The 16104-nt window shown below is 34.1% G+C and overlaps 1 protein-coding gene across 1 annotated transcript in view; it reads left to right on the top strand.

The window, feature by feature from the left end:
- The window catches only part of il17rd (interleukin 17 receptor D), a 51350-nt gene that overhangs the window by 10942 nt on the left and 24304 nt on the right, over positions 1–16104 (top strand). Inside the window, exons 2-3 of the mRNA XM_039673897.2 lie at positions 13530–13593; positions 14897–15022. Coding sequence (XP_039529831.2) covers positions 13530–13593; positions 14897–15022 — 190 coding nt within the window. The remainder of the gene's footprint in view (positions 1–13529; positions 13594–14896; positions 15023–16104) is intronic.

The raw sequence follows: 16104 nt of genomic DNA, 5'->3' as shown, positions 1-16104 counted from the left end.
AAAAAACAAAGATCTCGAAAACTAAAGTGGATGTCTTGCTGACATGAAAATACGTGTTTATTCATTTCTATAATAGGGATTCCCAAACGTGTTAGTCAGGCGTACCTCCAGTTTAACAACGTTCATGGTTCTCTGATTAATGGTCACATGATATGCATGTAATTTATATATAACATTGAATAATTTTGTTTTATGTTGATTATTTTAAATTATTTGTTTTAACCTAATATTTATGTTTTTTTTATTGTTTTAAAATGATTTGAATTTTACATTATGATTTGTAGTTATTATTATTTTAAATATATTTTAATTTGTATAATTTTATTTTGATTATTTTACAATTATTTTAATTGCACATTATGGTTTTGTAAATATTTAGTGCATGTTTTATTTTTATTTATTTTTAAATTTTTAATGAATTTTATTTTAAAATTGTTATTTTTACATTTGTGATTTTATAAATATTTAGTGAGTGTTTTATTTGAATTATTTTTTTATTTTTATTTTACATTGATTTTTATAAATATTTAGTGCGTGTTTTATAATTATTTATTTATTTTACTTTAAATATTACTATTAGCTTTTCATCAGCCCAGTTTGGGAAACCCTGATCTATACAGCCAAAAATAAACTCGAAATTGACTTTTAGTTTATTTGGATACTTAAACTAACTTAAAAACATGATTTTTTTGTTTTACCCAATAAAATGTAAAGTAATAGTTTATGCATAAATGAATATTCTGTCTTGTTGAAGATGTTTAGCAGGCTGCTTTTTTTAACATAAAAGCATACGATGAGCTCCAAAAACAAAAAATAAAAGACTTGTTTGCTATATCATGCCATATAATATTTCTGTGCAAGAAACAGATCGATATTTGTCATATTATAAAACTTAAGACATCATTCTCTCTGAAACTTAATCACAATATGTCGTTTCTCATTATCACAAAATGTTTTGTTCATTATGATTGTGAAATCCCTTTATGTTTGCTGTATCCCTGCGGATATGAATCCCGCAGATGTCCGGGACCTTTGCCACGTGTGTGTCACGGCAGTGCCGGTCAAGTTCACAAATCAATTTATGATGCTTCAGAGGCCACATCTGTCCAGGGAACTTGTGTGGTTTAGTGCATGTTTTGACCACTGATCTCAGACATTTATCATGTCTTCTTTCTTCAGATTTGGGTGTTTTTTGAAAGAAAAGGCTGGTCCTGGATCAGTCGGTTGAGTTAAGCACTACCTGGATGTTTTGGGACTGGAAAACCCATTAGCATGTCTGTTAAACACATGATCTACATGTGCTCATCACACTTTACACACTCCCTCTGGAGAGCCTGACGCATGAAATAAGTCATAAACAGAACAGAACAACTTTTTGAACCTTAGTTTGCATATATGTTTTTGTTGAGTATCATAATTGATACATCAGGCTTTTATGGCACATATAGTATGATATGAGAATATGGAAGGAAAAACCTCAATATCATTCAGCAAAAATATGAATTTTGGTGGAGATGCTGATATTTATGATGAAATTCTCATACTCTGATGCTGAAGTATAACAGACTAACAACATAAAATGCATATATATATAAATCAGTTGACATTCTATGTCCCAATCATATTCCTTGGTAAGATGATATTTAAATGCTTACTTTTAATGCAATGCAATAATAATGAGAAATGAATAAATAAATGATCCTCAGAAGCCTGAAGATCACATGATTTTTCGTAACGATGCAAACCTAAGTTGCATGGTGTGTCTGTGAAGGGAAGTGCACCTCGACTGTGCTCTGCTTACCAAAATGAGCTCCTTAAGTTCCTCAGAGCGAATGTAATGGCATATGGGAGCGTTTTTAGGAGCGAATGGGCTGGGAAGACAGGAAAGACATTAAGGGGAGCAGACTGAAGCCCTCCAGCTTTTGACCCGTCGTCAGATGTTCCCTCTCTGACCTGCCCATCCGGTTCCTCTTTAGGACGAGAGTTGAAACTTGAAAGTTTTAGGTACTTGATCACCAATTCAGTGTTTCATGTATTTGCTATGTCTTTTGTTTTAACTACAGCTCTGAAGATGATATGATGAAAACAATCTGTGCAATGACAAAGAGTTACATGACCAGAGTCATAATACAGATGAAACTCGTGTTCATTTATTTCAGTAATTCAACTTAAAAGGTGAAACTAATATATTATATAGACTCATTACATGCAAAGTGAGATATTTCAAGCCTTTATTTGTTGTAGTTTTGATGATTAGGGCTTACAGCCAGTGTTGTAGTCGAGACCACCTCACTCGAGTCCGAGTCGACACTGAGACCAGAGAGAGTCGAGTCCGAGACCAGAGACGGTCGAGTCCGAGTCGAGACCGAGACCAGTGAGGGTTGATTACCTAATTTACTTTTATTTACTTAGAGAAATCCTTTTTTTTTTTTACTGAATTTACTTGGAGTTTAAAAAATATGATCAGTTTAGGGTAAAAAGGCCACATAGTAGGTGGTGTTAAAAGTAATTTTATTACAATTTGTCATGCGCAGTTGAAAATCTAGAAAATCACCAATCACTGGGCATGTCAATTAATTTAAAGAAATATTTTATTAATATACATTAATAATCATGACAAATATTTTTAATTGAACTCGAGTGGACTCGGGAATAATTCCGAGTCCTAAAAAAAAAATGTTCGAGTACGAGTCAATTCCGAGACCGAGTCCGAGACGAGTCTCGAGTACTACAACACTGCTTACAGCTATGAAAAATTTTCACAATATACAAATTTTGCCTTTGGGTTATTTTTTAATCATCAAAATTATAACAAATAAAGGTTTGAAATATCTCACTTTGCATGTAATGAGTCACCTTTTAATTTGAATTACTGAAATAAATGAACTTCGAGTGTCACCCGTACATCTACATTAATCCGGATACATTTGAAAATGCCATTTTCGTTTAAAAACGCTTTCTGTCCACACAGAAAAAATTCACCTTTTAAGCTCACTGAGAGATGATGGAGAAATAAATAAAGTTATTCTGCAAATCGTCTGTCAGGATAATTTTATTTAGCGAAATCAGTCACCAATATATGTTTGGTCTGAAACGTGACCGCTCTCATGTTTTTCTCATGTCATCTTAGCAGGGCTGTGATATAAAGAGTGTGCAAAGTAACATATTTTACCAACAGTGTGAGAGTGAAAAGCACACAACAGGCACGATAGCGGTATAAACATGACTATGCATGGGTTCAAAATGCGTCACATGACTAAACTTGCATCAACGCTTTTAAATAACGCCGTTTTCACAGACCACACTACAACGGCATTTTCAAATTCGTCCATTATGGGGACTCGGAGCGTTTTTTGTTTTTTTTTACATTTAAAAAAAAAAATATTTCATTAATAAAAACGCCGTCTCAGTGAACGGAAGGCCAAAACGGAGAGAAAAAGAAACCGTATTAGTGTGGACAAGACCTCATTTACTTCTCGTGCAGGATGTTTGTTGCAGACGTGCTCTTAGAGGACCGTAATTACACAGATGAAGAAAGCTGATACCCGCTCATTAATGCCACATGATCACCTGCAGATTCAGGAGCGCGGCCGGAAACGCGCCACACAGATGCATGAAACTCAATCTGGATCTGTGTTTGTTTTCGATGTCAAGAAGACAAAAGTTAGCAATGCAAGATTATCCGCCATCACCTTACCATGGTGCCAGCACAGTAAAGTTTAAAAACAGACCCCTCAAGACAAACAAAAGTCTTTACCGATCAGATTCATTCAGCCCGCACCCTCAGATCACTTGGACGTGGCAAGAGGTAAAAACTATATAAATACTGTTCGTTTTCTCACACAGTGTCTTAGGCCATCAATGTGTACGAGTCATTAAATCATGTTTAATTTGGACTTCTCTGTGCATGCTCTTTGAGGTGGTGACCATAGACCTCCATTATATGGCTGACAGACAAGAACGGTTTGACCTAAAAATATCAAAATTGAAAATACTGCGAAAACAAAGACACCTACATCTTGGATGCCCTTGAGGTAAGATAAAACATATCAAAAATTAATTTCAAAGTGAACTATTCCTTTAAAACAAACGATTGTATCGATTATATACACCAGTAGGAGGCGGCAAGTGACTGTTAAACAAATGTATTTGTCGTTGAATCATTCACTTAAGAAATTTGTTCAAAAACAACTAGTGAAGTATTAATGAATCATTCATTCAAACCGATTTAAAAAATAATTAGCAATTAACATTTTGTCAGAACCTCTTTTGTTAAAGTCGTGACGTGAGAGAATCGTGATCATGTGATTTCTCAATTTATTTAGAATGGTTTTTGGTTAATATTGCATAAATCTTTCACAGTACGACCAGTATTAAAGCAAATAGGATGTATTTAGTAAAATAAAGTCAATTTTGACTTTCTGTTCCCCCGTCACAACATTGCAAATCAAGCTTGCTTTGCTCTTTCTTTTTATATTCCAAGTAATTTGTTGGACAAACAGTGAGAAGTGGTCTGTTTGTTTTCACAGCGCTGAGGAACAAGCCCCCCGAGAGCAGATCAGCGAGATCTGAAGCTCAATATCATAAGTGCATGTAAGACAAACACAGTGATGGAGAGCGGCTGCTGCAGACTCTGACCCCTTTTAACTCCATAGCGTTCGACAGCGCTGGATTTATCACAAGCCCTCCTTTAGCCCACGAGCTCTCGGCCGTGCAATATAAAGTTTATGCGTGCAAAATAAATGTGTTTTAGTTGTACTGAACGATTAATCGGTACAAATTCAAAATGTGCTTTTCAGAGTCTAGCTCAATTTCACTTACACGCCCAACTTTGCAACTGCAAAACAACTCGTACACGTGCATTTAACCACATTTTTAACGAGGAAAAGTTTGCAAACCTGTTGCCGACAAAGTATAAGCTTTAACCCTGCGGTATTTTCAAGATTTGTTATCACAACATATTTTCTTTTGTCAAATCAACTTTATAATAATTTATCTAGTTGAGATAACTTATTATTTTGAGTTTCTGATGATTAAATTAATCTCCTTCATTGTATTAACTCACTTTTTCCAGTTCAATCAATTTAAAATTTTAAGGCAACCCAGGTTACTTACTTTAAGTTAAAACAACAATATTTTTTACAGTGTAGTAATCACATTTTTTCTGTTGTCAAATCAACTTAAATAATTTATTTAGTTCAGATAATATATAATTTTGAGTTTCTGATGATTAAATTAATCTCTTTCATTGTATTAACTCACTTTTTCCAGTTCAATGAACTTAAAATTTTAAGGCAACCAGGTTACTTACTTTTTGAAGTTAAACCATCAATATTTTTTTACAGTGTAGTAATCACAACATTTTTTTCTTTTGTCAAATCAACTAAAATAATTTATTTAGTTCAGATAACATATAATTTTGAGTTTCTGATGATTAAATCATTCTCCTTCATTGTATTAACTCACTTTTTCCAGTTCAATGAACTTAAATTTTTAAGGCAACCAGGTTACTTACTTTTTTAAGTTAAAACAACAATATTTTTTTACAGTGTAGTAATCACATTTTTTCTTTTGTCAAATCAACTTAAATAATTTATTTAGTTCAGATAACATATAATTTTGAGTTTCTGATGATTAAATCATTCTCCTTCATTGTATTAACTTACTTTTTCCAGTTCAATGAACTTAAAATTTTAAGGCAACCAGGTTACTTATTTTTTTAAGTTAAACCAACAATATTTTTTTACAGTGTAAGGGATCGTTTACATGACACCGTTTTAAACTAGAAACGTAAAACTAAATGCGTTTTGGCTGTTGATTTACATGACGGCGGCGTTTTTGTCGGCCTGAAATTGTTTTTAAAAATGATACAAATAAATTTGTGAAAACAGTGACATCATGCATGTTACATATTCAGTCTATAGGTGTGTAGTGTTGTTAACTGGGGAAAAAAAATGAAAAATTACACAATTATTACACATTTTGTTGACAATTTTATAAGGTCAGAAACCACTTTTCTATGTTTTGCTAACTGAAGTACAGCATTACTTTGGGACTATCTCTGACTCGTGTACCAAGAACGCTTTAAAAACAACTGAAATATGTATGTATATATATATATAAGTCTTTTAATCTTTGATATACACTCTAAAAAATGCTGGGTTGTTTGAACCCAAATTTGGGTCAAAGTTGGACAAACCAAAATGTTTTTAAAAAATGTAATTAAAAAATGTACAGTTGAAAGTTAAAATTGAAGTTGGGTTAAAATTTTAAATTACATTTTTAACCCAACATTTGTCCATATTTGACCAAATTTTGGGTTAAAACAACCCAACCCAGCATTGTTTAGAGTGCAATATTTTCTGATTAGTTACATACCCCCGTCTTGCGTCTTGTTTTCCTTTTTCTTCGTTTATTTGTTCTATATTGAAACATTTGAAAATGTTTCAATAATAAAAAACTACTTGCCTGGCTTGAGTAATATCGCATTTTTAGTCGTTTTCACAGATATGTGTGAACGGGGATTGCTTTGTCAACGTTGTCGTCCCAAATCATGCAGCGAGCTTTACTCTCAGGTAACACTGAAGCGCTGTTTTCTTGTGATATTTATTCGTCTGGCATCCATACGCGGCAGATCGTGTCTTGTAAATCGGTACCAGTCTATTCTGATAAACGTGGGGAATTTGTAAAGCAAGCACAGAGATGCAGGTCACGCGTAATCCTAACAAATGCCACTGGGTAATTCAGTAAGTTATCTGGATCGGGAGATTAGATACCCCCCCTTTACTGGTCCCAGGCCAAAGAATAGCAGCAGTGTCCCTCTGATTGATCATCGCTGCTCAGATATCCCTTAATAGCAAATAGGAACTGATAGCATGCATGTTCATTGTCCATGCATTTCCTAAGACTCGAGCAGTGAAGGATCAAACACATTGCTAACCTTTGCAAAAAGTGTGGCTTGTTTGCTGTCTCCATATGGGTTACAGCTAATTGGGTTCTTAAGAAGAACATCTACACTTGTAACATAGCTGGCAGTGTTCTCATTAAATCAGCTTCACGTGTGAGGTTAGATGCCAAAGCACACGCCAAACAAGGGACTTTTCAGGCAAGGAACACTCTGCTTTGATTATGTGTGTGGGGATTGCATTAGATTGACATTACAGAATCTGGCAATTTATCAATTTATATGCTAAATAAATCAGTGTAGAAAGAATTTTCACAGTAACACTTTATAATATGGTCTCATTTTTAACATAATGTTGTCATAAATGTTGTTAACCTTAGTGTTAGTCAATAAAAACAAATTTGTTCATGTTAGTTCAGAGTGCGTTAACTTAATGTTAACAGATGCTTTTTATTTTAAAATAAATGTATTTCGTGAAAATTAAAAACAAGATTAGATTCTTTGTTCATTAACGTTAACAAGACTGAAAAAGTAAAACACACTCCAATAATATTTGATTTTTATTTGCCTTTTTACTTTATGCATATTATATCTTTCATAAATAATTATAATCCAAGTTAAAAGGCATTATAATATTTGCAGATTCCTTGTCACTTCTGAAATTGGTTGTTTGTGTTTTAATATATTATACTTTCTAAAGACGTAAAATGATAAGTGAGTATTGAAACTGTGGTTATGATCATTCACGAAACCACACAGTGCATTATAAGCTGAATAACAATCAATCATCAATCAATTTTATATATATATATATATATATATATATATATAGTATACGATATATAGTGATATTAAAATTAAAATTACCAGGAAAATAACAAACGTAACTCGAAGGAAATGCCAAAGAAAAGAGATGTGTTTTTAAAAATGATTTAAAACAATTGAGTGTTGGGCATTAACGAGGCATAATTAATGCTTAAACCAATAACAAGGCATAATTAATGTGTTAAAATAGGTTTATAATGCATAAAGGCTTTAAGAAAGTGAAGTGTTATCATAATGTTTTTACAGTGTAGGATTTAACTGACTTGCTCTAGTGTCGTGACGAGAACTCAGTCTTTTGTGAAAGCATAAAAGGTAATGAATGCATAAAAGACGAAGCCTAGCTCCCATGCTGGTTTTGGCTGATATAATTACTGTTATTATTATTCATATGGAAGGTGGAACACCTGGTTAGATCATCCTTTGGTGTTTAACAGGAAACACGTCCCGTCACTCTGTCCAGACACGCTCGTGTCCCTGATCCCGCACAATAGGTAAAGCTCATCTCCATAATGGCTTCTTCTATCGCCCCTGCCAGGTGTGTGTGTGTGTGTGTGTGTGAGACCAGAGGACGGTTCAAACTCATTCTTCTTGTTCAGCAAACTCAATTGATATGCATCATGATGTATTAATGCGTTTTTAGTAGGCTAAGTAATGCATTCAGAAAGGATGCATTAAATCAAATTGAAATTAAATGAATCAAAAGTGCCAGTAAAGTCATTTATGATGCAGTTTCTATTCAACAAAGAATACTGGAAAATAAAAATGTATCAGTTTCCAGCAGCACAACTGTTTTCAACACTAATAATCAGAAATGTTTCTTGAGCATCAAATGTGACACTGAAGACTGGAGTAATGACATTTTGACGTATATTCACATAGAAAACAGTAATAATATTTCACTTTTTACTGTATTTTTAATCAAATTAATTAATGCAGCCTTGAACTTTTTTCTCACCCCAAACTTTTGAACAGTGTTATATATTCATGTGCCATGGTATTTGCACAGTACATCAAGGTATGGACTAAAAACATGTTACTGATGTGATGTAAGATGGTTTTTGGTACTTTATTTAGTTAGTGTTGGGCTACAAAATCACCTTTCAAATGGTGAACACTAATTGAAGAGTTCAGATGCAAAAGCCTCAAAGCCATTTATAATTTTCTTCTAGAGTGATCATTTTTATCAAGCTTGTATATTTAAGTTCAGTGATTTCACTTAAATGGCAATGATAAATACCTATTAATTGTTATTTAAGTGAAATCACTGAACTTTGATAAAAATCTTTTCAAATGGCATTTAGAGGCTTTTGCATCTGAACTCTTAGTTCCATGGTATTGCTATACACTCTTAGAAGAAATGGTTCTATTTGGAACCAGAAATGGTTCCATCCCCTGCTTCATATATGGAACTCCAAAATGGTTCTATAGAACCATTTTTTTTTATAAAAGGTTCTATTGGCCAAGTATGGAACCCCAGGGTTCTATATAGAACCCAGAGGAACCCTTTTTTTAAGAGTGTATAGAACCTTTTAGGGGTTCCAAATACGTAGCGCTGATAGAACCTTTTAAGGTTCTATATAGAACCTTTTCTTCTAAGAGTGTAGTACATACTAATAAATAACTATAGTACATAATAACACATGCAAAATCATGCTTCAAGGTTTACCATGATATTTTTTTGTAATTGTGACTTGAGTCACTGTGTGTTCTCTTAATTTCCACGGTGCGTTTAACGACCCCGGTCATTAAACAAAAGGCACACAGTCTTCTCTCTTTTACAATCACTTAATAAGGCCTAATAAAGCACGGGGACCCTTGTTTGACCGGGGTCTGACCTCCTTGTTTTACCTCACGGGCAACATTTCTGCTCATTTGCCACATGGGATGCAGCGAGTTTACGAGCAGCACCCCCGGCCCAAACTGTCCATTTGAAGTTTTCGGATACCAAACGACCGCTGGGGCTATTAGCAGGACGAGGGCCGAGACGTCCGAGCTCCTCTCAGCGGGGCCGGCGGCCCACAGGTACACGGGGAACGAGAGGAGGAGGGTTTGCTGCTTGTTGAGGAAGGTTGTAAAAGGGTGTCGGGGAGAGTGTGACTAGGCTTGTCACATCGCAGACCCCCTTCCTTCATCACAAACACTCGTTCGCACATAAAGAGAGAACTAGACCTGGAAGATGTGCAATTAAACTCATTTGCATGACATTAAAGGAGTAGTTCACTTTTGAAAAAACTTTTGTTGATAATTTACTCACCCCCATGTCATCCAAGATGTCCATGTCTTTCTTTCTTCAGTCGAAAAGAAATGAAGGTTTTTGATGAAAACATTCCAGGGTTTTCTCCATATAATGGACTTCAATGGGGACCAAACTGTTCAAGAGTTTCAGTGCGGCTTCAAAGGGCTTTAAACGACACCAGGGTCTTATCAAGCAAAACGAGCAGTCATTTAAAAGTTCGGTTCATCACAAAATGAACGAATCATTTTTTGAAAAAAGATTCGTTCATTTTGATGAACGAGTTCAAACAGGAGAGTCACAAACACGCATCACAGAACAGAGCAGGGCGAGCATTTTAAAATATAAACTATTAAACGAGCGATTGTTTCGCTAGATAAGACCCTTATTCATCGTCTGAAATCGTTTAAAGCCCTTTGAACAGTTTGCAGTTTGCACTGAAACTGTCTTTTGGACCTTGAACCGTTTGGACCCCATTGAAGTCCATTATATAGAGAAAAATCCTGTAATGTTTTCATCAAAAACCTTCATTTCTTTTCGACTGAAGAAAGAAAGACATGGACATCTTGGATGACATGGGGGTGAGTAAATTATCAGCAAAAGTTTTTTTTAAAAGTGAACTACTCCTTTAAATGTTGCTCATGAATGTCTGGCGTGGCTCTGAGAGGTGTGAGTCAGTGGTCCGAATGGCTCCTCTGATTATCTGCAGGTGTGTAACAGCCCCTACAGCAGATGTGTGTGTGTCTGCCGTGACCCTCGGGACCCTGCTGGGCCCTCGGTGCTAAAACAACCCCAGGACAGCATGGCAGGAGCCATTAGTGCGGCTCTAAAGCTGCTGGCTTTCTCACTTTATTCTGGTGCTAAATGAGGAATCAGCCAGTCTCTGCAGGCAGTAAAGGCTTTCTTTACCTCAAATCTCGGGCTTTAAAAGCGAGGCCAAGGGCTATGAGCCAAATTAGTTTGTGCTTTCATTCCCCTCAGTTCATTAACTGCAGCATTAAACCTTCAGGAAAGTTTTCCCAGTGTTGTTTTTCCACTCCTGGACATCATGATCAGGAAAATGCTAATACTCGGTGTTAGGGTTTTTTATTTAAATCACTAAGACTAAATATAATCCATAAAAAACTAGAAAAAGTTTTTGATTTGGGTTTGCTCTATTTGTCTATTATTTATCAATATCCACTATTATATTTTTATTATTATTTTTTAATGAGCTTTTTTATATTTTCTATAATATATATATATATATATATATTTTTAATATTATAGAAAATTTAAATTTAAAATTTATTTTTGAATTTAAATTAAATATTCTATAATTTTTTTGTTTAATTTTACTTTGTGCTTTTGTCATTTTATTATTTGTATTACTATTTGGGTTATACTTTTTCTTTTCTTTTTTTTCTTTAGTTTTACTTTTGTAATGATTTCCAGTTAGTAATTTTAGTGCTTCAACTTAAACTAAACTAAATTAGACGTGTCTTTGGCAACTAAAATGAAGTACGTTTAAGATATTTATATTTTAATTGATTAATATAATACTAATAAATAGTATTATTATTATTTTTTATATTTATAATTTTTTATTTTATTAATTTTAAGTATTTATTTAAGTGCTAGTCATTTTAATTAATTATTTGTAATAGGTTTCATTTATTTTTATTTGAGCTTTTCTTTTCTTTTTAAGCTTTAACTTCAAAATTTCTTCAGTAAGTTTGATATATATATTTTTAAAATTTATTCCATCTTTATTTCAATTAACACACATGTAGTTGTAGTTTTTGCTCTAATAACCTTGGTCTGTTAGTCTGGAGTTGGACATCTGGTCCAGGTATGGTGTGTGTGTGTGTGTGAGCGAGACTCCTGGGGTCAAGAGGTCACACCCTCATCAGTGTACATCCTGTGGAAGTGGGCCAGAGGATGTCATTAAGACAGATTAGTCAAAGTCTAGAGCATACGTGGAGTAGTTTACTCACATCGTTTTAGTTGCAGCATTAATTGTGAATTATGTTGTTAGCTGCATTATTTTTAGTCGACTCACTTACCATTTCAAACTGCAATTTGTAAGCAGTTTCCCACATATAATTCATGCAAAGCAGCCAGTCTACAGTTTCCCATGATGCATATCTGCATAGTTTATTCTAATGCAAGCAAAATATCATTGACATTTACTGGATTGGCAGCAGAGAAGCAGTTTTTTACATGCACATGCTGAAGTCTTCTGTATTTGGTTGTGTGATTGTTTCCAGTAGAGCGTTTAGGAAAACTGTGGATGATTTATGTGTTTGGAGAAAGAAATTGATTGTACGGGGAGTAGAGATGCTCCAACTAGGGATAAAAACAGATCCGCATTGAAAATTGCACCAAACAGGTGCATGGGGTGTCAATCCAATTTATGGTCCAACTTTTGTTTTGACAGTGGTAAAAATAACTAGAAAATCATTGGCCAGCATTATAAAGGTACTTTTAAAAATGTTTGCACTCAGAAGTTGCTACACTCTAAAAAATGCTGGGTCGTTTTAACCCAATTTTGGGTAAAATATTGACATACCCAGCCATTGGGTTAAAAAATGTAATTTAAAAATGTAACCCAATGGCTGGGTTTGTCCATATTTTACCCAAAATTGGGTTAAATCAACCCAGCATTTTTTAGAGTGTAGTAAATTTCATAATTAATTATAAAGGAACAGCAAGTAACACATTGGATTAAACCAGAATATTTGAAGAAAAATCGTTGTTGTTACTGTTTCATAGAAAATGTCGCAAAAGTTTTATTTTGGGATCAAATATAAACTATGCAAAGATTTAATCTTTATAGTCAAATTGAAGTATGGAGATTCTTGTTGAAGGTTCAAATGTTAACATTAGACAATAATAATCATGCTTTGTTAAACAGTAAAAAACAACAAACATTATATAAAGTATGCATGTTAACTCTCATCTCTCGGGTGGGAGTGAATGTCTCTCGTCCCGCCATGTCAAACAACTTCCTTTATCCCAGATTACACCAGGAATATGATCAGATCTGTGGAGATACACACACGAGGCCTCTTTAGTGTCGCTCCACGTCTGCGAACACCCTTCACCTTATTTGATAATCCATATTTGATGCATCTTCCTTTCTGTTTTTCCACATCCGGCCTGATCTGGCACGCTGATTACAGAGCTCTCGAGTCTGTCTGGTTCTGTCACGCAAGCGTATTTGTTTTGACTTCTTTTCTATACACTGTTCTGGAGTCAGCCGTAACCCCTCATTATCTCACCTGAGTTCACCGTGCGAGTTTAAACGGCTGATTCTGGATCGGCCGATGCCGTTCTGTGTGTAAAGGGTTATTTGTCTTTTGGCAGCGAGCGAGCGCTGTGTTGTTGAGCGCCAGGACTCTGATAATTGTGGGATTGTGTGTTGCGGCTGTCACCACATGAAGTGCTGCTGGTTTTGAAGGCTCGAGCGCACATTCCTGTTGCACAAGTTAATGTTTGTCTCTCAGACATCTCTAATGCTGCCATTACAGTTTCATGGTTGTGTAATAAAACATTTTCTTTTTCCTGTTCTCTCTTTCTCCGCAGGGATCGCAGTCGTCCAGCGCCGATGAGAGCGGTCGCAAACTCGCAGTCACGTTTCGAAACGACAGTAAGACGTCTCTTGTATGGATCTAATGAAAACATGTCACATTTTAACCCAAAATCAATAGATTTAAGAAACCGTAAAAACACACTTTAAAAACACCTGGATATTAATATTAAATTCTCATTACTGTCATGCACCTGGACATTTTCTTTTTCATTTTTTCATTGAATCACAAATCAAACTCTTGCATATATTATAAAAAAATGAAATAAATAAATAAATGGAATGCATACAATCATTTTTATTTAAATCTGCATACATGACAAATATTAAACTTATTAATGCATCAATACTTAAAAAATATCTATTAACAATTAATTTAATATTAATAATTAATTATTAATAATTTTGCATTAGGAAAATTATGCAAATTATGTTCTTTTTTTAATCAATGTACATTTAAATAAATAAGAACATATTGATGCATTTAAATAATATCTAATTATTTATTTTGCATTAGAATAATTTTTTTTTTTTTTTATTTAAATCAGTGCAAATTAAAAATATATATAAACCAAAAAAAAAAAAGATGCATTATGATAATGAGAATTGGGTTGCTTAATTGTCATTAAAATATTGTCATAATTAAAAAAAAGTAGTAAATAATAATAATGATATAATAATGTAATATTTTATAATATGCTACAAAACTTCCTCTCAAAACTCTGTTTATTTGAGCAACGTCGACTCAACCAATGGCGTGAGTTTGGGACGGGTTCCAGTTCCATATAAATTACACTCTCAAGCAAAATATAATAACATTATGCAATATTTGTGGGGAAATATGACATGTTCTGTGTGTGATTTAACTTTAATTGATTCTCTTTGCATGGCTTGATATAGTATTTATTCTCTTGTTAATGCCTGAAGTTGTTTCAGTCAAGCTTCCTGAGCTCTTGTCCGCCCCTTAAGCGATGAAAAGTCAAGTTTCTCATTGCTAATCCTGATTTTCCCTCCGCATTCAATCCCCATTATGTGTGACTACCAACGTGAACGGGCCTCGGCTCAAAGCCGTTCTCATTTCATTAGCATCACAATAAGGCTTGCGTAAAAAAGAGCGATGGGGTGTGAGGGACACAAGCGACTGCTCCTCTTCTTTTACCTGCTTATCTGTAGTCGACCAGGAGAAAGAAAGTAGTGAAAGAAAGAAGGAAGGAAGGAAGGGGGTGGGGAAGTAGTGTCTTCTCGCATGGCTGCATATTTTCTCTCAGAGCTTGCCAAAGAATCTCACCGATGTTCTCACAGGGAAACACTGTCTGTCTCTCTATTTAACTCTGTGTGTTCCTGCTCTTTTTATCCCAATTAGATTGCTCTCTCAACTGGAATCTGCTGGGGAAACACGCCATCCATGAAGTGAGCAACATCACCTACAGTCACTTGTCATGTGACAGCCAGGCGGCTGTGGTGGTCCACTGGATGGCCAGTCCTCTCGGTAGGTTTCCTCTCAGGAGGGTTGGAGGAACTACTTTGAAATGCCCGACATGTCAACTTAAGTCCCAATGGACGGAGTTTAAGGCGAGACGACCTGTTAGTAGATCAAGAACGGGCCATTTTGCAGAAGTAGATAACATTAAAGTGCAGATTAAATCATTTGTCATAGCTGTGTTTATCTGATGCGAGACAATCACAGCGAGGTTCTCGTTTAGAGTGATGCAAGACGTCAGACATATGCACACACTTATATATAAAATCACACATGGTATAGTGTGTGTGTATATATATCTTAATTACAATTTACAATTAAATGTAACTATTATATGCCAAAAATATATGTGCATGCGAGTTTATATTTTTTATTTTGTTGCAAATAGTTGCATTTAGTATAAGTGCTGACAAACGTAAACATGTATTTATATATAAATATGGATACGTGCTTGTGTGTGTGACGGTGTATATATATGTGTGTGTATATATATATACACAACGTACATCTTAAGTGTGTATTAATACAGTGAACAAAACACTATATATACAGATTATTAATATATATATATATATACTAGGGCTGGGCAATGATTAATCGCGATTAATCGCATTCATTCAAAATAAAAGTTTGTGTTTAAATAATAGATGTGTCTGTAGTGTGTATAATTAGTATAATTAGTTTGTATATATAAATACACACACATGCATGTATATATTTAAGAAAAATGTGTTATTAATATATCAAATGTTTATATTTATATATAATATTAATTATGTATAAATATGTATAAAATATGCTAATATTTCTTAAATACATGCATGTGTGTGTATTTATATATACTTAAAAATTATACACACTACACACAAATATATTATTTAAACACAAACTTTTATTTTGGGTGCGATTAATCGTTGCCCAGCCCTAATATATACATATATTATTGCTGTCATATTGATTAATCACCATATATATATATATATATATATATATATTAGCACATATATAAATAAAAACTTTTGTTTGATGTGATTAATCAATTTGACTGCACAAATATCTGAATATATATACATATTTTTATTATCACATAT

The sequence above is a fragment of the Pimephales promelas genome, chromosome 21, assembly GCF_988280905.1.
Source record: "Pimephales promelas chromosome 21, fPimPro1.hap1.1, whole genome shotgun sequence".
NCBI lineage: Eukaryota > Metazoa > Chordata > Actinopteri > Cypriniformes > Leuciscidae > Pimephales > Pimephales promelas.
This window is presented reverse-complemented; position numbering and strand designations above follow the sequence as displayed.